Source organism: Falco punctatus (assembly GCF_963210335.1).
Source record: "Falco punctatus genome assembly, chromosome: 17".
Classification (NCBI taxonomy): domain Eukaryota; kingdom Metazoa; phylum Chordata; class Aves; order Falconiformes; family Falconidae; genus Falco; species Falco punctatus.
Genome location: NC_137597.1, coordinates 1323745 through 1349874, shown reverse-complemented (window position 1 = coordinate 1349874; position 26130 = coordinate 1323745). Strand labels below are relative to the sequence as shown.

The 26130-nt window shown below is 50.8% G+C and overlaps 1 protein-coding gene across 1 annotated transcript; it reads right to left on the bottom strand.

The window, feature by feature from the left end:
* Positions 1 to 1785: 1785 nt before the first annotated feature.
* KLHL12 (kelch like family member 12) lies at positions 1786 to 26104 on the bottom strand. The gene is given in 13 exon segments (XM_080367461.1): positions 1786 to 3389; positions 3752 to 3938; positions 6989 to 7087; positions 8264 to 8422; positions 9163 to 9358; positions 10329 to 10435; positions 12740 to 12854; positions 15549 to 15698; positions 18240 to 18457; positions 19253 to 19406; positions 25594 to 25791; positions 26007 to 26050; positions 26053 to 26104. Coding segments are annotated over 13 exon segments (1791 nt in total). The 5' UTR covers positions 26090 to 26104; the 3' UTR covers positions 1786 to 3262.
* Between the last annotated feature and the right edge of the window lie 26 nt (positions 26105 to 26130).

Below are 26130 nucleotides of genomic sequence, written 5' to 3'. Positions count from 1 at the left end.
GGCCGGGGCGGTGACGCGGGGGCGGGGCCGGGGCGATGACGCGGCCGCGCCGTGCGCTGGGGGGGCGGGTGGTCCGGCTCGGCCTCGCCCCGCCCGCGGCTCCGGCCGCCCCTGCGCTGCGGCGGCCCCCGAACGCCCGGTGGACTTTGCTGCTCAGGAGCGCGGGCGCCCCCGCTGCTCGCAGCGCCCGGGGTAGCGGGACGCCGGTCCGGTTCCGCTGCAGCCCGTCAGAACTTCGGGCTCTCCCCGCGGGTCCCCCCTGCCCCCGCGCGGTCCCGGCGGGGAAGGCAGGCAGCGAAGGCCGCGCCTCCCGGGCCTGGTTGCGGCCGGACACCGAGCTGCGGCTTGCGGGGCTGAGCGGGAGGGGGCTGCGCGGGGGAGGGGTCCGCCCGCCGGGCCTGGGGAAGCCCTTGCACGTTGCCAGGGGAAAGGCAACAGCTTCGCATCAACACCGACCTCGGTCCCCTCTGCTCCTCACGGCACCTCGGGGTGAAGCCCCCCTGGGGTGAAGACCCCCCGGTGGGATCGGCTGGCAGTCGCAGCCGAGCCCGGCCCCCGCAGGGCACCGCTGGGCTGGGCGATGCTGCGGGAACTTACCGAGAAATACCTGCCCCCGCCGCTGGGACCTTTGGCCAGTTCCTAACATTCTTGGGTGGAAGCTGTCTGGGGCTGAAAATTCATGCTCAGCTCTGGGTTTTACTGTTCCCTCCCAAGCTATTCATGAAGCAGAAAGCTGTGCTCTTACTGGTCTGTGAGAATCAGTACCAGCTTCTTTCCAAGCACTCAACCCTTTATCTTACCTTCAACGGTAGCTTGTACGTTCTCTCATCTCCAGCTATGCACAGTGCAGACCGTTTTGAAGACCTGAATTACAGAATCATAGAAGCCTTCTGTTGGAAAATGCCTTTGACATCATCAGGTCCAACCATTAACCCAGCACTGCCAAGGCCACCACTGAACCATGTCCCTGAGCACCACATCTACATGTCTTCTGGGCACCTCCAGGGGTGGTGATTCCACCCCCTGCCGGGGCAGCCTGCTCCAGTGCCTGACCACCCTTTCGGTGAAGATGTTTTTCCTCATGTCCAACCTAAACCTCCCCTGGAGCAACTTGAGGCCGTTTCCTCTCGTCCTATCACTTGTTCCTTGGGAGAAGAGATGGATACCCACCTCGCTACAGCCTCCCGTCCGGCAGCTGTAGGGAGCCATGAGGGCCCCCCCGAGCCGCCTCCTCTGCAGGCTGAACCCCCCCAGTTCCCCCAGCCGCTCCTCAGAGCACTTGTGCCCCAGCCCCTGCCCCAGCCCCGCTGCCCGGCTCTGGACACGCTCCAGCCCCTCACTGTCCCTCCTGAGTGAGGGGCCGAAACTGAACCCGGGGTTGGGGGTGCGGCTGCGCCGGTGCCGAGTGCAGGGGGACGGTCACTGCCCTGGTCCTGCTGGCCACACTGTTGTGCCACAAGCCAGGATGCTGTTGGGCTCCTTGGCCACCTGGGCACACTGGGGGCTCACGTTCAGTTTGCTGTTGACCAGTTGTCACTGTCAACCAACTACCACTGTCGACTATTACCACAGTCTTTTCCTCATCTCTGCTGCCTTTCATGCTCTTCTGCATTGGATCTTGCAACAAATTTGCCCCCTTAGCAGGTCCTCTGGGCCTGGGAAATTTTTGTGCTGTGGCTCTCAACAGATGGAGCAGCTGAAGGCGGCTGCACAGGGTTTGCACGTACCCTCCACACAGTACTCAGACAAATGTGCTGAAGGTAAAGAACAGAAGGTAAAATCCCACTGGCTCAGGAAATACTTTATTCTTTATATTTTCATTAAAAAATAAACATAGGAAACAAAACCACAGAACACTTGTGTGATAGAAACAAACGCAGAAGGTCAGAGCGTTGGCCAAAAGTGCATAATTAAGTCATGCTAGCACGTCCCTGATCCCACCCTGTCCCCCAAGCAAGGAGTCAGCAGGAAGCTCAACGAGCAGCACTACACAGAGCCCAGGCACTGCGGGGGCCAAGGTGACGCCGCCGGAGAGCCCCGCGCTCCCAGAAACGCAGCGAGGCAGAAGACATGCTGAGGAGAGAGCGCTCCAGTGAGCCAGTGATGAAGCTCTCACTTGGGGCTCGTGGGGCAGGTGAAGGATAGCTAGTGTCAGAGGATGTGGAATTACCAGGCAGGGGAAAAACAGCTGAGAACAAAGGGCAAAACAGAATCCTGGTTGTCACTCCAAAAGAGCCCTGGAAGCAGACAAATCCTAGAAAAAAGGAAAATCAACACAATGAACTTGACTGAAAGGCTGACGTGGGCGTGCCGGACAGAGGTGTGTCCAGGGACGAAGCCCCGTCGCTCACCAGCAAGATCTATGTGACAGTAGCAATTGTGCCCCTGCTCCCAGGGCCTCGGCCCCTGCGTGGTGACCTCCCCACAGGGGTGGGAGCAAAGGCACTGCCGCAGTACCGCAAGGCTCCTGCTGCCAGACAATGCAGCACTTTGCAGCTGGGTCTGTCAAGCTTTTTTTTTTTTTGAGGGAAATATGATGTGATAAACCTTGCTGAGCCCCTTATCAGAGCACAAACGCTGCAGACCTGCTTCCACACCAGGCGATGAGCTTTCCCCCCTGCCCTCTACCCCCCGCAGCCTCAGGCTTTTGGGGCTCAGTAGTTGACAGCTTTCACCTGCAACTTCTTTTGCGTGCAGACCTGTGAGGAACCTGCAGCTGCAGCGCAGGACCCCCGTACACATGCTCACCCAGTTTGGCTCTGCACTGCTGGGTGCTTGAGGAGCATGTTTAAACATTCAGTATGTACAAGATGATTTGAAGCTGGAACATAAGAGCAGCTGGATTCACCCTCACACATCCACGTGGCCGAGAGCAACCAGAGGACCTGTGTGGTCCTGCAGTGGCTGAAGAGACCATCCAGTTGTATGTACATGTCTTCGGAAGCGTTCACCAGGCTGGCTGACACCAAGGCTGGGGGCATCTCTGCTCTGCCGATAGACTTAGCCACAGGAACAGCAGAGAATGCAGCTTCCCCTGACCTACTTCACCACTTCCTCCATCTTCAGAGCCCCTGATTTCAAATGACTGCCGAGATAACACGTTTATGCACATGCTCTAGTCAAAAGCAGCACAGAAAGCTGCTGTTCTGGTGCCTATTTCCACAGCATCCGCAACTCTCAAGAACAGTCACTGCAAACCACTTGGGACTCTTCCTCCAGCCGAGACTTTTTAGGATGTTCTTCCTTGTAAGTTCCCTCCAGATCACTTCTCCCGAAGGACGCAGACTCCAGCGTCACAGCGCTGCATCCCCAGGGAGGTTACCACTTCCCAGTTGTCAATGATGGGATCATAGCACTCAATGCTGCTCAGCAGCGAGTTGCCATCGTATCTGCAAGGACAGAAAGTTACAGGTGAGGGATGCTGCTGGAGGAAATGGTCGAGGTGTTCAGAGCCCTTCCTGGGAGGCTGGGCAGCCAAGTACTGTGGGAACGGCCTGAAATGAAACCACTGCATTAAAGCTCCCTTTTGCTGTCTGCTGCCGCTCTCCTGCCTGTCTTGGCCCTGGACCATCACGCTGCCTATTCAGGCTGGGCGGTGACTCAGTGGGCTGCCTCCTCTCATAACGCTTGAAATATAAACGTGAGGAGAGGCCAGCTGAAATGGGGCAGCAGGCTGGGCCACCTCAACTCCCCTGTTCCAGCAGACAGACATGCAGAGCATCTCCCTCTCGAGCCCAGGGCAGCCGCTTACCCAGCGATTGCGTACAGCCTTCCCCGCAGCACGGTGGCCCCCACGTAGCAGCGGGGGGTTGTCATGCTTGTCACAGTTGTCCAAGAATCAGTGCGAATATTATAGGCTTCCACGGAGGAGAGATGTGCCGTCCCATCAAACCCGCCAACTACATAAATATGGTCATTCAGCAGAGCCACTCCAGCCCCTGGAGAGAGAGAAGGCAGCACAGCTACACCCACGAGTGACACCGTCAGCACCTGGCCTGGGGCTCGCTGTTACAAGGCTGAACTAGGTCTGTTCCTCCTGCCTTGAAGGACACTTTCTTATGCCCGTGTGTCCCACAGAAGAGCTGTCATAACCCGGTGTCTTCCCTTGTTGTTGCCTCCAATACAATACATGAAAACCTCTTCCTCTTACCAAATGCTGCTGAACCGCTGGCATAAGGGGGACCGAGCAAGGCTGCAGCCAGGGCAGCACTAGCAATATGAGATACTGACCGTGGCTGAAAGACACCCCAACCCCCTGAACAGACCAGCACCAGGCTCGCTCTGCTGGCGGGTGGCTGGCTGGGACTCTGCCAGCACAGGGACCAGCTTCTCTGGTGTTTCTGGCCCCCTGGTGTCACCCAGCCCTTGGCTGTGGCAAGGAGAATGACACTGCTCCATGCGAAGCTGGAGGAGGGATTTCTTTGGCACTGCTCCTCTGGCAGGCAGGGAAATGAAAACTGGTGTCTACTACACAGTCACAGAGGTGTAAATGGCATAAGCATCTGCCTGAACAGCTGTTCTCACAGCAAAAGCAATCAATAATACAGCTGGCCCAACTGGGAATTTATGACAACAGCAGGAAATAAACCTCTGCCAGCCTCTGTTTCCTCATCTGCAGCTCCCGTCAGGTAGAGCACCAAGGAATGCAGCTCAGACAACGAGCACTTAGTGGCCTTAGGTGCCCTGGCCAACAGCTGCTGCTGTTGCAAGCCGCATCGTGAGAGCAGCATAAACCCCGCCAGGCCGTTACCATCAACACATAACGATTGCACCGACGGCTGTCTTGAAGGAAACGAGCCAGCCACCCTGCAGCTCTTGGGCAGATCTGTTTTTTCTGCCAACAGGGTACAAGAGACTTTCTGTTCCACCAAATGCAACCTCGCTTCCACCGCCTGCCTTTGGTGACGGCACCAGGGCGGCGGGGAGCAGCCAGGCTGCCGCAGTGGGCTCGCCGATAGCCTCAGTGAGGAAGACTTTGGCTGGGAAGAGCGATCAGACCGAGGCCCCATCAGGGGAGTGGGATCTAGCAGTGCCATATGGCCGAGGTTTCCGAGGGGTGGCCTACCTCCAGAATCTGTCCTAAGAGATGAAGAGAAACAAGGAGAAGACAATCTCTGTGAAGGAAGGCAAGACTACTGTTAGTCCTGGTCTTTGAATTCAAATACCCGCATGCAGACAGCTCTAGGAAGTGCGTCAAGGCCTTGGGGAAAAAGAAGTCCGACAGGGTCCAAGGTCACCAGGACGAATGGGCTGGAACTGATACCAGGGTGGAAGCTGCAAGGGCAACTAGTGTCTAAGCTAACGGTAGTTTGGGGTGTTAGTGCCACAGAGCAGCAGCACAAAAACCGGGGGCAAAACCTGTTCTTGGGCGCACCCCCGTTCCAGATCTTGGTGCTCCAGGTCCCAGCACCGAGGAAGGAACCTGGCTGAGCCAGTGCCGGGGTCAAGAGCCTCACCATGTTGCTGCTCACTTGTGGCACTGAAGAGCCTGCTCTGTGGGCTTAAGCACTGCTACCAGAAGCCTCCAAGTCTTGTGGGAAGCTAGCACGGACCCGGGAAACACTTTTTATAAAAGGCTTTTTCCCTTGAACCCTTTGCTTTTGGTCTTGCTTGAAGCCACCTTCTGTGGTGCACGCAACAGATCCCTTGGGGAAACCAGTCTCATCCTTAAGCTTTCTAGAGATCTGTGGGTAGGTCTTGCATGTTGGTTCTGACGTAGGAAAACCCACAGATTTTATCACGTGCTTGAATGTGGGGTCTTCTCGGATGTGGAAAGCAACCAACTTCTAAATCAAATCCATTCTCGGCTTATGTGGGTTGGAAAGTATTTCCCACTTAACAGGAACAGCCCTGTCAGAAGAGTAAACGTTTACAGCTTGGGGTTTTGGTGAACACCACTGCAGGCACAAGAAAGCTTCAATGTTTTTAGAACAGAGACCACTTTTGAGTAACCAGCACTTGTCCCTGAACAAGAACGCTCTAGCAGAGAACACAGAGAAACAACGCTGCCTAGGCTAACTGTAAAGGACATTTACCGAAAGAACTAGAGAAAAAGGGACTTCAAAAGGGTTTTGAAAGAGGGCCGGTAAGCACAGCTCAACTGCTCCATTGAGAATCACAAAGCTGCAGAGGCACTGAGCATCCTGCCCATCCGCACGCGGCTGAGCAAGGCCACGGCTGCTCGCTGGCGTGGCTGCGGAGGCCCGGGGCAGCTGGCCCGAGGCACAGCGCGACAGCAGAGGGCCAGCACTTTGAGCACAGAGGAGCTGCGTGAGCCCCACAGGAACTCCTTGGAGGAATGAAGGAAAGTAGAGACAGAAAGTTATTCCAAAAGTAGGATTCAAACTATAATTTTCTCCTAGATACAGCCGCCGAACTTAAAGCTCAGCGAGAACACCAAGCAGGAAAGACAGAAGAGTTGGCGGGGGATAATTAATGTGTGACTGCGCTGTGTTGCAAGCTGTTAACGTAATATTGTTGCAGTGTGACGCTGCCCTGGCAGTGCTGCTCCCTGCATTGCTGCTGCCGCAGGAGCTGAGGCCCAGCGTTTCACAAAGCAGAGCAAGACGAAGGAGCAGCCTGCCAGGGCACTCCTGCCCTTGCCAAGCCCTGTGCAGCTGACAAGCACCGACTTAAACTGCCCCATTATCTTGCACTACAGCCTGTACTTTGTGCCTTGCCAGCTCTTCTCCAAGCCGTGCGCTGTTCCTCATCATGGAAGTCACACAGGACTTCCTCCCTGTAACCTATGAACCCAAACGCACATTCCTCTATGTGCATCTTAGCATGGGATGGAGACATCGGGCACGTGAAAATTAATCTTTCATCTGGGGAGTTAAGTCAGCACGCCCTAAAATCATCCCTTCTCAAAGCCAAATCACCTGCTGGGGCCAGTCAACATCCTCCAGGACAGCAGAACAAGCCAGCAGTGACTGCTTCCTCTGCACAGCACAACACGTTTTGACCTCAAGGCGCTGTGGGCTCTTACCTGAGCGCTTAGTGGCCATTGGGGTGACATTTGTCCAGTGTCCAGTGTGGGGATCGTACCTCTCTACAGAATTTAGTATGTTCAGCCCATCATAGCCACCTGAAACAAAATACAGGCGCAAACCATGGGTCTGACTTCTGGAAAACATTTTCTGTGTGGAGAGTAATAACATGCCTGGTTCATCCTTAGCACAACACCGCGCTGCCATCAGCACAGCTCACAGCACGCCGGGGCCGGCAGAACAAAGAGGATCCCTGCAGCTTGCAATGCCAGCCCAGAGCCAGCCCGGAGCGAGCTCTGCCCTTGCACCGCTCCGGGCCGAGCTGAGAGAGAACATCACCCCTCCAACCCAGCAGAGCCAGGTTAGCACCACACTGCCCACAGCTGCCGCCGAGCGTGCTGGTGCCCACGTTGATGCTGCCCTCCCAAAGCAGACGTACGGCCTCCAGACCTGGCGGCGGCTCCGGCTCTGTGTGCTGCAAGCGCCAGCTGACACTAGGAGGCTACGCAGTGTAGGCTAGGATGCCTCAGAGCTGTTTCACAAGAGGACACCAAGACATCTCATTGTGCAACTTCAGCAAAGGAGCAGTGTGCTGACATCGGCCTGGGGGGACAGCGTGAGGAAGAAGAATTTGGGAGAGGGAAGTGGAACCCATAAACCAGTGTCCAGTATCTGTGACTCCCCAGGAACAGGGCTGCAACAGATGTGGGTCCAGTGCTGGGCCTGCCTTTTCTGGGGCCCAGGGGGTGTATCTACAGAACAAGCGTTCTGAAATCTTCAGAGTGATTTGTCCTCCAGCACTCTCACTGTATTTACAGCTGGTGTGGGTCTCTGAAAATGTCACAAGTGCTACACAGAGGACTAGAAAACATACGGCTAGGGATACATATTTTGAGCACTATAACCAACATTGCTTTGTGTGGAGCAGATGCATCCTCTGTCCTGTGGCTATCTGCTTCACCTCTAGAGCATTTTAGCCACTGCCCAGTCCACACAAACCTCAGCTGGCGCCGCTCGTCCCCGTAGGCTGATTGTGCCCAGTTTGCTTCGGACAGCACTTACTGTAGTTATGTGGCAGCTCTAGTCTAAGCCATTGCGATGGTAACGGTGAGAGCAGGCTGCGTTCGCCGACAGAGCTGTGCAGCACCCACTGCAGTGAAGTTAAACCTTCTAACCTGGACATGACATAATTGGTGCTCCCCACAGCCAGCATCTGCACTGTCATTTCTGTAAAAAGGATTTGCGGAACACCTAGAGGTCCTAAGGGTACCTACCGAGGCAGTAGATAACTCCGTTAGCTACAACAAGTCCTGCTCCTTCCCGCGCTGTCTGCATATCTCCCAGCATACTCCACTGATCGATGTTTGGGTCATATCGCTCCATACTGGTGTGACGTCTGCTTCCATCAAACCCACCAGAAACATAGATCATGTCTGCAATGTTAGACAGAGGTTGGACTCAGAGTCAAGCATCAGGCGTGCACATGGAGCAAGAAGCCCCTCACAGATGGAGCAAAGCCACAACATGGACTGCAAAATACAGGAACAACTGCAGATCTTGGCACTTCGGAGCCAAGACAAACCCAGCCTCCTCACCCTAGCTCACTGCATTAGCCTGCTCGCAGACCCAACAAACAAAGCAAACATAAAACCCATGTGGCCCTTAAATCTGCTTCTTGCTGATGGATGAAAGAGAACATGCACACCCCGGTTACTTATTTCATGGTGCAGAACCTGCTGAAACACTGCCATACCCAAAACCTGCTTATCGCTAACAGCACGTCAGCACCTCCTCAAAGTCTTAAGAATCCTTCACTGCACACGCTCCAGCTTCAGCCTCTCCCCAGTGTTGGATGGTTGTTGCTGTACTCTGTGTCCTGCGCTCAGTAATACGCAACACTGTCACCATCCCAAGAGCTTCCCACTCCATAACCCCTCCTAGCTCCTTTCCCCTCAATGCACAGACACATGCTGTAAAAATGAAGCGGAGGCAGAGCTCCTCTCAGGGTATGTGGGCAAGCTTTCCATTTCTACATCCAAACGATGAGAAGGCAGAATTTCAGACTCACCTCCTCCCTCAGAGCCATCCCACGCTGCACATACCAGCTCAGGGCATTTCAGGACGAGAACTGAACAGGCTACACCGCCCTGTCGGTACGGTGACCAGCACATACCTCCAAGGGTTGTGGCTCCTGCCAGGCCTCGCCGTACGTTCATCGGAGCCACAGAGTACCAGATGCCATCCTCATCTGATGTATAATCCAAGCACTCCACCGAGCTGAGACGAGAGCGGCCGTCGTACCCCCCAATCACATAGATCCGATCGTGCAGGGACACTGTAGCAACGTAGCGCCTCTTACGGGTGATGCTCTAATACAGTAAAAGGAACAAAAATGTCACGAGAGGATATAACACTGATGCTTGGAGACCAATTGCTGTTCTTCCATCCTTTTTTGCTGCTCTTTTGGAAAACAGCCCACTACCACAGAGGCAAACAGCACTGGGGATTTAAAGGATACAGCCTTAACAACTGCACCTGCCTTCCTCTGCCTGTATTCAGTCTCTGCCATACTCTCTTCTCGCAGCCGGATCTCTTTGCACTTAAACCATTTTGCATTAAATGTCATTTATCTTATGCTGCTACTGAATCTTTGATGCATCTTGGAGGTCTGTGTGCCCTCCACTGGCTCCCTGCAGAGACCGTTAATGGAAAAATGTGGAGACTTAGAATATTTTATTAAAATACCTGAAGCTTTTAGCCTCCAAAAAAAGAACAGAATTTTGGGACACCAGGGGATACTGGTTTTTGCGATTAGTGATACTGAAGAAGAGGCAGTTCTCCACCATTTCACACAGATGAAGGTGATTCTAAATTTGGGTAGAAACAGTCCTCAGTTCAGGAATTCTCTCTTCCTTACTATGTCCCATTATGCTCAGAAACAATGAATCCACAGAGATCATGCAGCTTGCCTGAAAGCAAAACTGATTACACTATTCCTATTGACATTTCAGTTATCATCACTAACCTTAAAGCTTAACACCCCTTCAATAGGGGATATGATAGCTCTCACTCCCACAACAAAGATGTGGGTCTCTGTAGGCTCATCTGATTAGAAATATGACAGCTACCTCTTATACAAAGCTTACTTAGCAGATCTGAAAATGTGAAGCTGTTTCGGCATTCACTACGTAAGCCCTAGCAGCCCTAAGAATTTCTGTCAGAAATTCGAAGCAGAACACAAAGGACAGCCTGAAGAGGAATGTTATAGAGCTGATGCTACAGGATCAGCGTTTGATCACAGCCTGTTCAACCCAACGGTGGTCAAAAATGGTCCCTTACTGGCAAGAAACTCCACTCCTGAGTCTTCGGGTCATATTTCTCCACAACATCAATCGGTGACTGCTGGCTGCCAAAGCCGCCGATCACAAGCAGCACTTCATTAGCTCCTAGAGCAAAGAGGGAGAGCAAAGTCAAGTCAAACCCTTCACAACCAAGGGGTCACTTCAAGGGAACCACCTGAAGGAACACTGAGCCTTCCCCAGTGCAATGAGCTGCCTCTAAACCCCTGTTTTCACCACTCCGCTGAAGCCGGCCCCTAGCCGGGCTACAGGCACTTGGAGTCCCGCTGTCCTCGGCGGGGGAGACGAGAGAGGAACTCTTCCAGGACACGTGGCAATAAGACTGACTCAGGTGCTAGCAGCCATCTGCTGAAGGGCTGTTAATACTCTATTATCAGAGGTGCTTTGAGAAGACAAGCTGACCAAGTTAGGTGCTGAACTTGGCTCATTTATATCTTCTTTTTTATTCTTTCCACGATTTTCTCCCAAACCTCCGACCACCCCATGAAAGCGGAAGGAAAAGATCTGCTTCCCTGCAGCCTCCTCCCAAAACAAGGCCTTCTCCCCTTGTCTGCAAGTGACATCCAGGCCAGATGGCACCTTTGTTCCCCACTTCACAGAGAAGCAAGTGAGGCTGATTGAAACCTGAAAAATTTATGAAGTATTCTCCCAGGAATTGTCTCAAGTCTTATGTATTTTATTTCAAAAGCTGCCTTCCATCTACTTTCTTTTCTCTGAGACGGTCCCTGAATTTTTCTTATTTTCTTTGTGACTGTTAAATAACACCTGTGATATGGAGGGTCTGCATCACCCTTGTAACGACTGCCTTGAAGGCAGGCCTCTATCAGAGTTTTAAAAATAGATGAGCATCTTCCAGATTCCTTGGGCCCTTCTGTAACAGAGTTTTATTAGTTTAGAACCGTCCAGCTTTTCATCAGAGGACTGAACACCAAGCAATAAAGATTTAACAAGACCCTGTCTGTCACAAGGCAAAACAGCTGCAACCTCAGATGAAGAACAATAATATAAAAAAATAACTGGAAAGGAATCACAAAGCAGCTCCAACAACAACTTGGAAAGTCTCCAGTCTGGTATAACAGCTGAAAGTGCAATTGTTTCAGTTTATCCCATAGAAAATTAATACACCACTTGATCACAGTTTATAAGTGACACAGGATAAGAGCATTGCTGACAGCAGATGGTATTGAAACAATTAAAAAAGGCAGGGCTGAATCCAGAAGATGAACCTTACCAATAAGGTGCTTAGCTTTTACCTGTACAATTAAACAATAAAACGATTTTGTGGTATCTCCTTTATCAGGTGAAGCATTCCAACTAAGAACAAAATGAAATGTCTTTCTGAAATGACAGGCTGAGCTGAACTGCATGTCATTGAAATCTGCGTAGGATGTTCCCACAAAAACAGAGACGTGCCTGGACTACGCCCACATCAAAACATTCCCTGCAGGCCAAAAAAGTTTATGCTCCAGCAAACCTGATCTGCCCTCCTCCTTTCGTAGTTAAACTGCTTTCTGCCCCTTAAAACAGTGTTAATAACAGGAACTGGCCACCCAGGGTTTGCCAGGGTCCCTCTCCATTACACAAGCAGCAGCACTGGAGAACACGCAGGGAGGTGCGCTGGCAGCAGAAGTCAATGCTGGCACCGATGGCAGTGCCCTGGGAGTACACCCGGGATAAAGGCATGGCAGAGAGAGTGAGTCTGAAGGTAAGAAAAGGGGCATCTGGTGAGGATTAGCTACAGTCATGAAGAAGCCAGTAAAACACTTTTCCTTCTCCTGTAGGCCATTCCTACTGTTTATGTTGCTCTCAAGTGCTTACACCCCTAAGCCAAGCGTTTTCCCAACAATTCAGACTGTGTTTGGTAGGATTTACTGAAACAGAGGAATAAATCACCATTTATTTGCCTTAACAAGACTTGGGGAGGGGTGGGGAAGTACCTCTGAAAGGAAAGGGGGACCTCTCCACCTCCCCGCTTGTGCCCTCCCCTCTTTGCTGAACCGTCCTCCACCTCACAGCTCTTTTTGTTTCCGACACCGATACCTGCCTTTTTAGACAGGAAGAAACTCTTCCCACAAATCTTGGACAGGTGCACACTGAGACAAACATATCTGGAGGTACGAACAAGTAAGGAAACTGGTTTTATGGTTACAGCAGGGTCCTGGGATTAAAGGCAACCAACGAGCCCCCACGCTGCCACTAAACAATTCTGCTTTGAAAAAACCCATACCTCTGTCCTTTGCTCCAGTCCCCTTTCTGTACCACTGGGGCCTGTGGATTGACAAGTTCTGCTGTGCAGCACTTCAGTACAAGCACAAGGCACTGGGCACGGTGTGTAATACAGTACCTGCCAAGGCCCCAGCCCGCCTTCGTGTCCTGCCCTTCGCTGCTCACCTAGACGGGCTCTAGTCCTGGGTCCTTGCATCTGACTCCGGAGCTCAGGCCGAAGATGAAATTTCTTAGCTTCATCTACGAGGTCTCTGCACTGCAGACTGCATCGTATAAAAGGCTGAGGAAAAACATGAGTCACTGGTACATGCAATGTATTTTAAGATCCCTCAGGAGAACTGTCCTAAAGCCAACTCTCATCAGCTCAGACAGCATAAAAATGACTTGTGTGCAGGCTGTTGCTAGCAGAGTCACGGTGCAAATACTTGCATGCAAGGAAATGTGGAGACAACTTAAGACTGGACTGCAGCTGAGATGATGTGGCTCAACCCTCACACAAAGTCTGGCACTGCAGGTTCCATAACGAAAACAACTATATTGGAAAACTAAGGAAAAGCCAATTTTGCTACATTTACGCCAGCTGAAGTATGAGAAGGGGGACTGGCAGTAAAAATACACTTGAGATCAGTTTGGCTGGATCTGACCTATATGTTCAACTTTCAGCATACACCTGCCACTAAAGAAGAAAGAAACAAGGTGCACAGCACAATGAAGCAGTTTAGCTGGACCTGTTAGCTTGATCCCTCTGCACACGGGAAGAGAGAACCAGAGCAACAAGGCCCTCTTTAATAGAAGCGGGGGGCACTGCAGCCCAAGGACAGTCTCATCTCCCCCTTGCAGAACGCTGTGCAGTTCCCCTCCCTGGCTGAGCGCCTGCACCAACCTCCCTTGAACATCCAGCGTTCAGTTCCCTTTAGCTGTTCGCTGCTATATGCTGCTGCAGTAGGTTAAGATTTATTTTTACAAGTTTTTGGTACTTGTGCAAGAAGGCCAGGTTCAGAGCACATGACACCACACAGGGCCAACACTCTGCTCTCCACGCTGCCCCGAGATGATGATGTCCCATCAGTGTGTGTCACTTCCAGACTGGAGAGGCCTGCCTGTGCGATAAGAAAGCTGAGGCCCTTTATACACTATCTTGGGCTAGTTTTGGAACAGATCTAATTGTTTTGGTACTAGTCCCTTTTGCATTAGCTTTAACTTCACTTTAAAGCGGACCATAACAATCTGACTAAACACATTTTGGCTCTGGCACAGCTTAACTGCCTGTTAGCTGCTCGTATTTGAGAACATCCATAAAAGGCAGCTATACCACATTAGAATCATGGAATGATTTAGGTTGGAAAGGACCTTTAAGATCAAGCCCAACCATTAACCCAGCACTGCCAAGGCCACCACTGAACCATGTCCCTGAGCACCACATCTACATGTCTTCTGAGCACCTCCAGGGGTGGTGATTCCACCCCCTGCCGGGGCAGCCTGCTCCAGTGCCTGACCACCCTTTCGGTGAAGATGTTTTTCCTCATGTCCAACCTAAACCTCCCCTGGAGCAACTTGAGGCCGTTTCCTCTCGTCCTATCACTTGTTCCTTGGGAGAAGAGATGGATACCCACCTCGCTACAGCCTCCCGTCCGGCAGCTGTAGGGAGCCATGAGGGCCCCCCCGAGCCGCCTCCTCTGCAGGCTGAACCCCCCCAGTTCCCCCAGCCGCTCCTCAGAGCACTTGTGCCCCAGCCCCTGCCCCAGCCCCGCTGCCCGGCTCTGGACACGCTCCAGCCCCTCACTGTCCCTCCTGAGTGAGGGGCCGAAACTGAACCCGGGGTTGGGGGTGCGGCTGCGCCGGTGCCGAGTGCAGGGGGACGGTCACTGCCCTGGTCCTGCTGGCCACACTGTTGTGCCACAAGCCAGGATGCTGTTGGGCTCCTTGGCCACCTGGGCACACTGGGGGCTCACGTTCAGTTTGCCGTCAGCCAGCCCCCCAGCCCCCTTCCCTCCGGGCAGTTCCCAGCCCCCTGCCCCCAGCCCGCAGCGCTGCGTGGGGCTGGTGTGACCCAGGTGGCGGACCCGGCACTGAGCCCTGTTGAACCTCCTACAACTGGCCTTGGCCCATCGGCCCGGCCTGCCCAGATCCCCCTGCAGAGCCTCCTGCCCTCCCCCACATCAACGCTCCCCCCGCCCCCCAACTTTGTGTTGTCTGCTAACTTACACGGGATTAGAGATAAATGTTGCTAAATCGGGCATTTCTCTACGTAGAGAAGTCTGTCATTCAACACCCAGCCCCCATCAGGTGACAAGGGTTAGCAACCACTAGCTACCTCACATCAAACCACAGTGCTGGATTGAACTTCTCTGATCCTTCCTGCCAAACCTGGCACCGGGTCAGCATCACTTCCTGATTGGAATTAAACTTCCACTCCAAGTTTAACTATCTCTTACTATCCACATTTTGGTTTGCCCCTGCAACACCCCAGCCACACCAAGATGCAGTATTGGCTATGGCTCTTAGCTGCGTGCCGGCCCCGGACCTGCGCAGCTGCTGCCCTCATTCAAAGGTACATGCTCCCCATCTGCACCTAAAACAATTTCTGAGGAGCCGTGTCCTCCCCAGGATCGCACGCCAGCAACCTTCAGCCTGGAGAAGGAGACCTGCTAGTCCTTGTGAATCAAAGGCAAAAAGCGCTTCTTAGAAATTAGTAACAGATGACGACAGAAAGTTGCTACATATACCAGAGGAGACAACTAACTGCTCGGGATGGGGCGCCCTCCCAGCTGAGAAGCGGGACACTGTAACGGCTGGCACAGAGCCAAACAGTGGGCACTCCCGCTGAACAGGAACAGCTCCACAGAGCCAGCATCAAAAAGCATCAGCAGAGAAAGCAGCTTTAAACTGGTTTCATTAGGGCAGCGGCAGTCTAACCAGGGAACACAGCAATCACACACCAGTACTGGCTCCCATTGAGCCTGGATGCCGATACCTCAGTGTCGATGACATCTGTGATGTAGCGGGGGGTGAGAAGCGGCATGCGCACATACTGCAGCAGCTCTGGCAGCGATGCTTCCCGTTCTTTTTTTGAGTGCTTCACCCAGTTTATAACTGCCTCAAAAACTGGCTCTTCAGAGTCCACCTGGAAAGAGGAGGCACACACGGATCAGACTGCAGGGCGGTATTTCAGTTACTGCTGTGGAACAGACGACTTCCAGGCTGCTGACACTGCTTCACAGCTAGCAAAAAAGCAGGACATTTCAAGTAAGAGGCTGTTATGGAAATTTCCGTGAGCTGTATTTACAGGCACTATGAAATTTCCTCATTTTCTTTTCCTTAAAACTGCATTTGTTTTTTTCCTTGCAGCTGAGATCAATAAGTGGCAGTATGAGTACCAGAACAGAGAGCTTTACGGTAGGCAGCAGAGCCAGAAGCTGGGAGCCACCACTCTGTTGGGACAGCGCAGTGACAGGTGGCTCCCCTGACTTCTCAGCGGAGCAGGAGTTATGGTCCTGCAAAATGCAAAGTACCATCATAAAGATGATCAGAATCACATTTCCTTTTAATGGAGCAGAATCTCGCCGACCCCCCTGCAGCCCTGTGCCCATGCACTGCCCCTTTAACACCCAAGCCATACCAGGTACATTTAAGTTTTGTTTTCTTTTTTTTTTTTAATTTCAAACCACATTTAAGAAACAATAAACAACTGGATTTCAGGGTGGAGAACCCTGCCTTCTACTGTTTATTTTATTTTGTGACTGGTTTATTTCTCTCTCCATTTAGAACCAACATATGCTGGTGCTCACGCCACTTTGAGATTACACTGACTAAACTGCCTAAATTTGCTACTTTTAGAGAACCTCAGGTGCTTTGGACATCTATGACTGCCAAAAGTGAAAGAATTGTAAAAAGCTCTATAACATATTATTTAGGCTTGGTTTTCTTTTTGCACGTCTTCAGATTATCCACTGTAAAAGTAATTCAGACATTAATTTATTATCATGAGGTCTGTTAACTGTTATTAAATAGGAAGATAAAAGGAGATACTGTAATAACAGGATTGAACCTTCCCACCAATATATGACTGGTCCACTTTGAAATTCAGTTTGAAGCTGTCCATTGCAGGATATTCTGAAGCAGGGAGCCACAGAGGTTAATTACATAAGGCAATTGTTCCAAACCATTGATTTATATTTGTTACAGTGTAATTTGAAAAGGCCTCTTTCTATTTGAATTACAGGGAAAGGACAATCAGAGCTCACAAGAACAGAGTACTTAATTGTTTCCAATTTTTCCCACCGCCTTCTTAAATGCAATAGTCCTGTATCATTTTATTCCCTCTCAAACTGACTGTCCTCTGATACATTTAACAGTTTTGTTGTTCACGAAATCATTTCCGTTTTCTGATAAGCAATGGGTAACACTAAGCAGTGCCACAGGGAGCACCTGCCGTTGTAGGTCTCGAAGGGCCAGGGGATTTTCTGAGGGTGCCCCCTTACACATCACCTCTGAACTGGCACACAACGCATGCACACCTCGCCGTGTCTCTGCAAGGTCCCTGCAATCCACAAGGAATTTTACTTCGCCTGTGCGGGTCATCCGATTAGTTTGGCTGGGTCATTCTCCAGTACCTCACTATTTCCTCCTCACTGTCCAGCAGCGTTGTGTCAGTACTCACCACAACCCACATAAGCTCAAACCCTCACAGCGTTACAGCTGCAGCTTGTTAAACACCAAACACGCTCAGCCGTTACCTCGGCCTGTGCCAGGGTCCTTCACTGCAATCCTGCCGCTTTCCCAAGCAGGCCTGTTAACAAGAGGATGTCACCTTGCCTGAAGGTCACTTTCAAGGCAGGCTTTCATAGCATATATCAAGAATTCCCCTCTGGCTAACCCTGTATTGGCTTTTCAGGAGTCTCACCAAAGATATCACTTACATTGCTTCGCTTCGAAGAGTTCATGTTGTTGTGAACTGTGAATAGTGATTGCTTCCGTCACTTCTTTTAGAAGTGAAGCAAACATTAACTCTCGACACAGTCCACCTCAATTAAAAAAAAAAAATAAGTCAAGTCCCCTCCCCATTACCAAGGAATGTTTAACTTTTTCATAAAGAATTTGGAAAGAAAGTACCCCACAGGTTCCAGCCAAACAGTAAATCCTCCAGAAACCAACCTTAAGGGAGCTAAATATGTATGTAACTCCCTGAAGGGTCACGCTACCCTGCACCATCATGCATTCTGCTGCTTAGTAAAAGTGGAGGACACCCAAATGCCTGCGATGACACACACATTCCTTGTGCTGCTGAGAAGCATGCAACGGTCTACAAACAGAAGTTAAAGTCTTGGGGGTATTTCTGAAATGTAGGCATTGAGACAACTTGTCTTTGTAACCTCTGAAAGCTCCTCCAGGGAAAGGAGGGGACAAGGGAACGAGAACCCTGCAGAGGTAACTGTGATTGTCTCGTAAGAAACACTTCAGTGATAGCAAATTCTTACACAGAAACTACATGTTACTGATCAATTTCAGATGACACGGCTGAAAAATTAGAAGCAGCTTCTTGGAAATCAAATTAAAATTCAGGAATTGTGTGAAAAATCCACCCTAGAAGTACAGACTAATTACTGACTGGTTTCAATGTTTTACTTCAATGCTTTGCACAGTAATGGTACTTTTCAGGTTTTACCTGAATTTCATCACACTTGATGAGCTTTTCAACCTCTTCTTGATTTAAGAGGATAAACTCTTCATGCTGAACCACCTCTGGAAAATGTTTCTGGCTGAAGACCTCTGCAGCTTGCATTAGATCGACACAATTGTGTGTCTCAGCAAAATCCCGAATGCCCAAACAATTTGATGGATCCAGCTGGCTTTCTAGAAACTCACAGCAAGCTTGTTTCACACCTACGGAAAATTGGAGGGGTGAATGAGCACTGCATGCTTACTATCAATCCACTGCTTTGGAATGGGCTTCAGAAAAGAAAGTTCTAAACAACAATGAAAATCCAACTCAAATAACAAGCTCAAAAATACTACAGAAACACACATGCAAACATTTCTTTGGAGGGATGTAAAAACACTAAGCAGTAGACCATGTGTATGGGCTCTTTTGATCTCTGGCTATTCTATTTGAACACAAAAATTAAATAAATCTTATACTAGGAAGGGACTCACATGTGAGTTGTACACAGCTGCATGGATTATAAACAAAAAATATATATGCTAGTGGATATGGCTACCAGATTTCTAGGTTTTCTCCAATGTCTTTTTCATAAGCTGCCTGGGATTTGGGATAATTGCCTGGGATAGCTCCATAGGTGCATGTGCAATGACATCAACCAGTCTGTTAATGACCCAGACATACTATGATGGCAGGTCAAATGGCATCTAGGATTTGCTTATAATAAGTTGATGGAGCTGTAACATTTGTGCACTATACAGCCCACAAATCCTCTTGGGAATTCTCATGCAGAAATACAGTAGCCCAAAGCATGGAACAATAACCTGTTTTATCATCTTTTTTTCCACTTAAACCAGTTCCTCTACCAAGGAGACCACAGCGCACAAGACAACAGAAGTTTGACATAAGCTTATAAATATCACGCCTCCCACAATCTGTCTTCCATTTACAGAAGGTCAGACAAACCAAATCTCTAAACAGCATCAATTTCTCAATTTGTGCTGATACTTGGCAATTACCTTTCAGCTGAAGCAGACATGCCGCTGGGAGCAATTCTTGGACATTTTCTACTGTCACGTGAACAGTTTCTGTATATACAAAGTCTAGCAGGATTTCCATGGTGGAGGCTGTCAGTCCCTGGATATCTACATAGGGTTTATCTTTCTCTGACAGCTGTAAATTAGAAGGGAGACAAAGGTTTATTTTTCAGTAATGTGATCAAAAAGCCCACAACACTCAGCGGTTTTTAAAAATGTGATCAGTCAGAGAGGTTTCAACAGAGATTTGTCCTTTCTTTCGTTGTGAGAACAAGAACTGAAAGAACAAGGGGAAGGAGGGAACTTCCCTAAAGAATTCACTTACAGGGCAAGTAAAAGAGACAAAGTTTATTACGGATCAGGAGGACAGTTAAACTGCACTGTAAAATGAGCAAGCTGAGATTAGATACAGCAGAAATTACATGTGTCATTTGTGCAAGACAACTAAACTCTCCTCTCCATGCAGTAACTCCAAGCTTTACTACAAGACACAGCCCAGGGAGGGATCTCCCCTGGGCTGGATGCGTTTGACATGCTGCAGTTTACATGGAGTCCTCACCTCATCACTCCATTTTAAAACCAAACCAAACAGAAATCTTTCCTAACCCTTCAGTTCCTGATCCATCCTTCAAGCTTATGGTCAAGGTTCCTAAAAAGCATGACAATTTATAGGCCATGAAGTTCAGAGTTAAAGGTAAAATATAGGTTTAGCTTAAACACTTGAAAGTAAAATGATAGTAGATACAGTAATGGTACTTACACAATCTTGACTTTGTCCCCTGACTATTTTATCACCTCTATGATGCATCACTTCGGAATTACTATTTTTTTGAAGGAACGTTACCCTCTCAACAGTCAATCTTTGGGAATAATAAATTCTGGGAATCCACCAAATTTGCACTTCTATAGGTATAAAACTGAGATTCTATTTCACAAAGCATCAGCTTTGTGGTTCAATGCATCCGTCATGAAGCTGCTGGCACAGCATCTAATGATTCATGAACAATGGGCTAGCAGGTGGACTCACTAATCAAACCCTGCACATAACTGCAAGCCTGTCAGCATGAATGGACCTCAACAGAAGGATGCTTCCATGCTGCAAACCCAACCTTTTTTCCCCATTACTTTTGAAAAAGTAGTCAGTATCAGTGCAAGCACGATTCAGATGAAAGCCCACGACTTTTCTTGCCAAGGAGTCTATAGTTCATTACAGATTGAACAGATACTCTGTGAACAGAAAGCATGATCAAAGCATGATCACTTGGCTTAGAATCTGCCACAGCCGGGGAAAAAGGAGGTAATAAAGAAGTAGAAAAAGTAAGAGCAGTCAAGGGTATTTCTGCAGAGGCATTCCATGACACAGTAGCAGAAGGGAAGAAATGTGTCTGCTAAGACTGAGCCATTTCCACGATGCAGAGAGATACACTTCACAGCAGAGAAGAGAAACACAGGAGGCAATGGTGATACTCAAAAGTAATTTGAGGGAAGAGGTCTTTCAAGTCTGTTGACACACTGAACAAACTTTATAGCATCCAGAGTCAGAAAGGAACAGCAAATTACCTCATCTGACCTGCTGTATGTCAGGCAATGCATGGCATTTAGAAAGTAAAATGAGTCCTTAACTTGGTCTACACAAAACATTTCTAAAACAAGTCTAAGCTATTTGGTACAACAGATGAAGCACACAGATGTCACCAAGGGTCTAAACTGACGAGACAAGTTCATACCATTCCAACAAGCAAACTGAGATGTAGACCATGCACACTCAGAAGAAAGAGGATACAAAGTCACAGACATCTACTGACAGGAGACTACAAGGGCACCACAGCTCCTGGTAATGTATTAGACTGCCTCAGGCTGAAGTTGTAGACACCCGTTCTTCACAGATCAGCCTGGTGCTGGTAAAGAAGCTCTTGTCCCCACAGTTAATATTCAATAATCAGCCATGCCCATACTCTCTTTATACTGTTGACTAAAACACAAACCACGGGGACAACACTAATATGATAGAGGCTATTACCTCCTGCTTCCCTCCTACTTCTGCTGCACTCCGCTACTTGCTTGTTATTTGGCTCGCAGTTTACTTGTGTGCTAAGGCTACTTGGAAGGAAGAAAATATTTCAAGTAACTTCACATAATGTACACGATGCTAGGATCCCAAGCTATTCTGCATCATCCTTTAAAGAAGGAGATCAGAATGAAGACAATTTGAGTCTGAACACCCCGTGAAGACTCGGAGCTGTAGCTCCAGGCTGCCTATGCAGTGTTAAGAGAACTGTACACAGTGCTTAGTGCTGTGCTGTGGGGGCAGAGAGTCCCTCTTTTATCAATACATCCACATATTTGCACTCAGGAGCAATGCAAAATTATGGTCATACAATGCTAATCAAAACACAGTACAAGCAGCTTTCCTTTCGCAGGCATTTAGTGGTACAAGACATCTCTGCTGTCAGAATTTCAGATTAGTTTCCCCCTTTATTGTTTAGTATCAGAATTCTGCTAACCAGCAGAAGTAAAGCAGTAAGGGATTGATACTCCCTAACACAAACCCCTTTCTAACATGTTATAAAAAGTATGCAGCACTACAGACCCAGAAATAACTGAAGCATCCAGGAAAACACATTCCCATAATTAAGGGGAGTCACTTGAAGTTGTCATGAGTTTTACCCCAGGATGCCTAAGCTGCTGAAAGCCTTAAGGCAGGGGCTGCAGGGCTGTTGTGGAACATAATGTTGCTGCCTCCCATTCTACATGCAACTCACTCTGCAGGAGAACAGACTTAGAATTTTGGAACCACGTTCTTATCCAAGGCCATGTCTTGGTTTTGCCTTCACTAATGCAGATACACAAAAGTATATTCTAACAAACCCCTCCAATTTCTCCTCACCTATACGGGAAAAGAGATGCTGGCAGGACAGTGCTAATGTGTGGCTCGCTGCATTCTGGAAGGCATTCACAGTACAGTGAAGATGACCATGTAAAAACCTGGAAACAGAAGTTGTTTATTTTTATAATAAGAAAAATATCACTCCACCTTCTAGGGGAAGAACCCCTTCAATTTCCAGAACCCTCCTCCAAAAGAAGACAGACTAGTTTCCTTCTGAGATGGAGCCAACAGTCAGCTCTTAACACATCCCAAGTTATGCTAACTTGTCCCAACAGACAGAAATGTCAGTGCATAACTGGGATCCAAGGGAGCATTTGCTAAAACTGCTCTTCAATTTTCACTACAAGGAAGAACACTGTCAGTAAAACTGATGGGTGTTTCAGTTTTCCCACACTACTTAACATAGGGGCAGAGAAAGGTGTCAAAAGCCAGGGGTTCAAGTGGTGATCAGTGGTTTTTCCTGATTCTGGAAAATGGGAAGAAACTAATACTAAATAAGATTGAGAACTTTTTAAAGTAAATGGTTAAGTTGGAAGTGAGCAAAGGATGGAAACTAGAGATATATAGATTGGCAAACACATTTCTTTATGACGAAAATCTCTGATGACAGCCTCAGTGCTACACTGTCCATTCACAATGTCACATCTGTGCATCACAGGGGGCACAACCCAGAGATCAGTTCTGAACAAAGCCTTGAGCAGCCCAAGTCTGAAAAAAGCCACACATTACAGCTGGCCAAGCAGTCCCCAAATTCACAGGAGGCAAATGATGAGGCAAAGAAAGCTCTTGCAGAGACTCTTAGTCCATTATGCAGCACAGCATTCCAAGTTCCCTCAAGTTACAGTCATGGCCAAAGCACTCTGTACCCACAAGTGTCTGGAGAGTGACCAACTGCCATCCCATAACACTCACCAACATACTTGTCATTGGCACGCATCGGAAGCGGGTCTGCTTTGAGACTTACCAAGCTGTCATTTTCTGCAGAGAACACTCTCCCACAAACACTTGGTAATTGTGCACGCCACTTGGCAGGTTTGTCATTTTGGGGTTTCCATACGAAAAAGCAAAATTGGAAGAAATACAATCAAGCAAAAGTAGTAAAACCCTTAAAGCAGCGGCAATTTGTGAGCGTGAGAGATCGAGCAATCATGCCCACTGGGCACTGGACGCACTTATTTTTCTAGGAAGAATTACATCTATGAATTAAGGTCACTACAATGTTACAGTTAAAATGAGGCATAAAGAAGGAAGGTGACATGATCTCAGCTTAGAACCGAAGTATGCCAATCCTCAGCCTTCGTTAGCAGCCACAAAGAATGTTCTGTAGCACACAGGGTGATGGGATCTCTGAGGCGGTCTAGATAAAGTCCAGGAAGTCACAAGCATTGACAGGAACACGGAGGCGAACACAAAGCAGCAGTGCTGCCTGCTATACCGCTGCGCACCTTGGAGGTACTGGTAAACAGAGGACTTCAGCCTCCAGGAACTGCATTTGCTTTGTGTTTTTTTTTTTTTTTTTTTTTTTTTTTTTTTAAATTACATTTCCTTTATGCAAAGAAAGAGCACAAACCTGAAAAATTTGCAACTTTCATGAAGACATGGACAGAAAATATATTGATATGTGGCCTGGCCGTGTACACAGTCTTTCTTTGGTTGATTTGCACGGGCCCATAAAAACTAAGACACCTGCTCACCCAGCACAGCCCTGAAAGAAGTGCACACACAGAGAGCTCTGCCAACACTGTTCGTTGCTGGATAAAACAAAGAAGAAAAACATTCTCTCCTGCAAGGACCACTAGGCTAGCAGGGAGGTCTTTAGGACCTTTGAGCTACTTAGGAGGGTTTTTTTCTCACTGCTAATGGGGAAGTTACTAGGATAAGGAAAACATCTTCTGTGTGAAAAAGCCACAAAGATGGATTCAAACTCACAAAAGACAAAGCCAGGCAAAGCATCTCCTATTGAGTAACACAAAAAAATGCCAGCTTTAGCTCAAATATCACCTTTCAGTGACTCGGAGAAAGAGCATGCAGGTAGTGTGTGTCGATACAGTAAGTACTGAGCGCAGAGACCTCCCAAGCGAGATTTGACAAGCACAGCAACTCGGGCTCATAGTCTCACCCCCAGCGGTTATATCCTCTTCGCGACAGTGGCAGCACAACCCTACACACACCAGCTGATCAGCCAGCGCGAAGCAGAGACCAGGACCCGAGCTAAACACCCTCCATTTCAGTTTTCAAAGGCTGCCTTAACGCGCCACCCGGTCTAGGGCACGCACCACGGCTCTCCCAGCCTTGCACGAGGGCTGGTACCCTCACCAGGAAACGTGCCCAGAAGCATGAAGACCATAAAGCACCACCAGAAAAATCAATCCATGTATCGGAGCCTTCCAGCTTGCCTGCTCAGCCCGGCAGCTCCGTGGTGCACAGGCTGGTCACACAGCAGACCATGATCCAGGACCCATGGTGCCAGTCCCAGCCTCTGGTCCCCACCACGCTGTGATGAAGGGTGCTGGGGCCACCATGAGGAGACTGAGAATCACCGCCAGGGGCCCCAGGGCCACCAGGCGGGGACCCAGAGGGACCGAGGGCCACCACGGGGGGGCCCAGGGCCACCAGGCAGGGATGCAGAGGGACCGAGGGCCACCACGGGGGGGGGGGGGGCAGGGCCACCAGGCAGGGATGCAGAGGCACCGAGGGCCACCACGGGGGGGGGGCTCAGGGCCACCAGGCAGGGATGCAGAGGCACCGAGGGCCACCACGGGGGGGGGGGCCCAGGGCCACCAGGCAGGGATGCAGAGGGACCGAGGGCCACCATGGGGGGGCCCAGGGCCACCAGGCAGGGATGCAGAGGGACCGAGGGCCACCATGGGGGGGCCCAGGGCCACCAGGCAGGGATGCAGAGGCACCGAGGGCCACCATGGGGGGGCCCAGGGCCACCAGGCAGGGATGCAGAGGCACCGAGGGCCACCATGGGGGGGCCCAGGGCCACCAGGCAGGGATGCAGAGGCACCGAGGGCCACCATGGGGGGGCCCAGGGCCACCAGGCAGGGATGCAGAGGCACCGAGGGCCACCATGGGGGGGCCCAGGGCCACCAGGCAGGGATGCAGAGGCACCGAGGGCCACCATGGGGGGGCCCAGGGCCACCAGGCAGGGATGCAGAGGGACCGAGGGCCACCACGGGGGGGGGGGCCCAGGGCCACCAGGCAGGGATGCAGAGGCACCGAGGGCCACCAGGCAGGGATGCAGAGGCACCGAGGGCCACCAGGCAGGGATGCAGAGGCACCGAGGGCCACCAGGCAGGGATGCAGAGGCACCGAGGGCCACCAGGCGGAGATGCAGGCCCCGCCGCGGCACAGCCCGGCCCCGAGGCGGCCCTGCCTCCCCCCGGCGGAGCGGCCGGGCCCGGCGGCTGCCCGCGCCCCCGGCCACACCGACCTCGCTGGTGAACATGGCGCAGAAATAGTCGCTGCAGGCGGCCAGGACGATGCGGTGGGCCGGGAAGTCCTTGTGCTCCACGCGGAGGGTGACGTCGCAGAGCGTGTTGCTCTTCCGCAGGGCGTTCATGGCGTTGAGGATGGACTTGGCGTGCGAGTTGGTCATGATGTCCTTGGGGGGGGCCATGGCGCCCGGCACCTGCGGGCACAGCCAGCACGGCCACATGTCACGGCCCGCCCGCCGCGCCGCCAGGGGGCGCCCGCCCGCCCGCCGCGCCGCCCCTCCCTCTTCTGTTCCCTGCCTCTCCCTCTGCCCCCCGCCCCGCGCCGCCGGGCACAGGCCGGGCACAGGCCCCGGCCCCGGCCCCGCTCCCCGCTGGCACGGCCCGCCCGGCGCAGCCCGCCCGCACTCACCGCCGCGGGGAGAGGTCCCGGCCCGCACACCCCGCCTCCCCCTCCCTTCCCTCTCCCAACGCGGCGCGCCCTGATGGCGTCATTACGCCGCGCCGCGCCGCCGCGCCGCCCCTCGGTGCCCCGC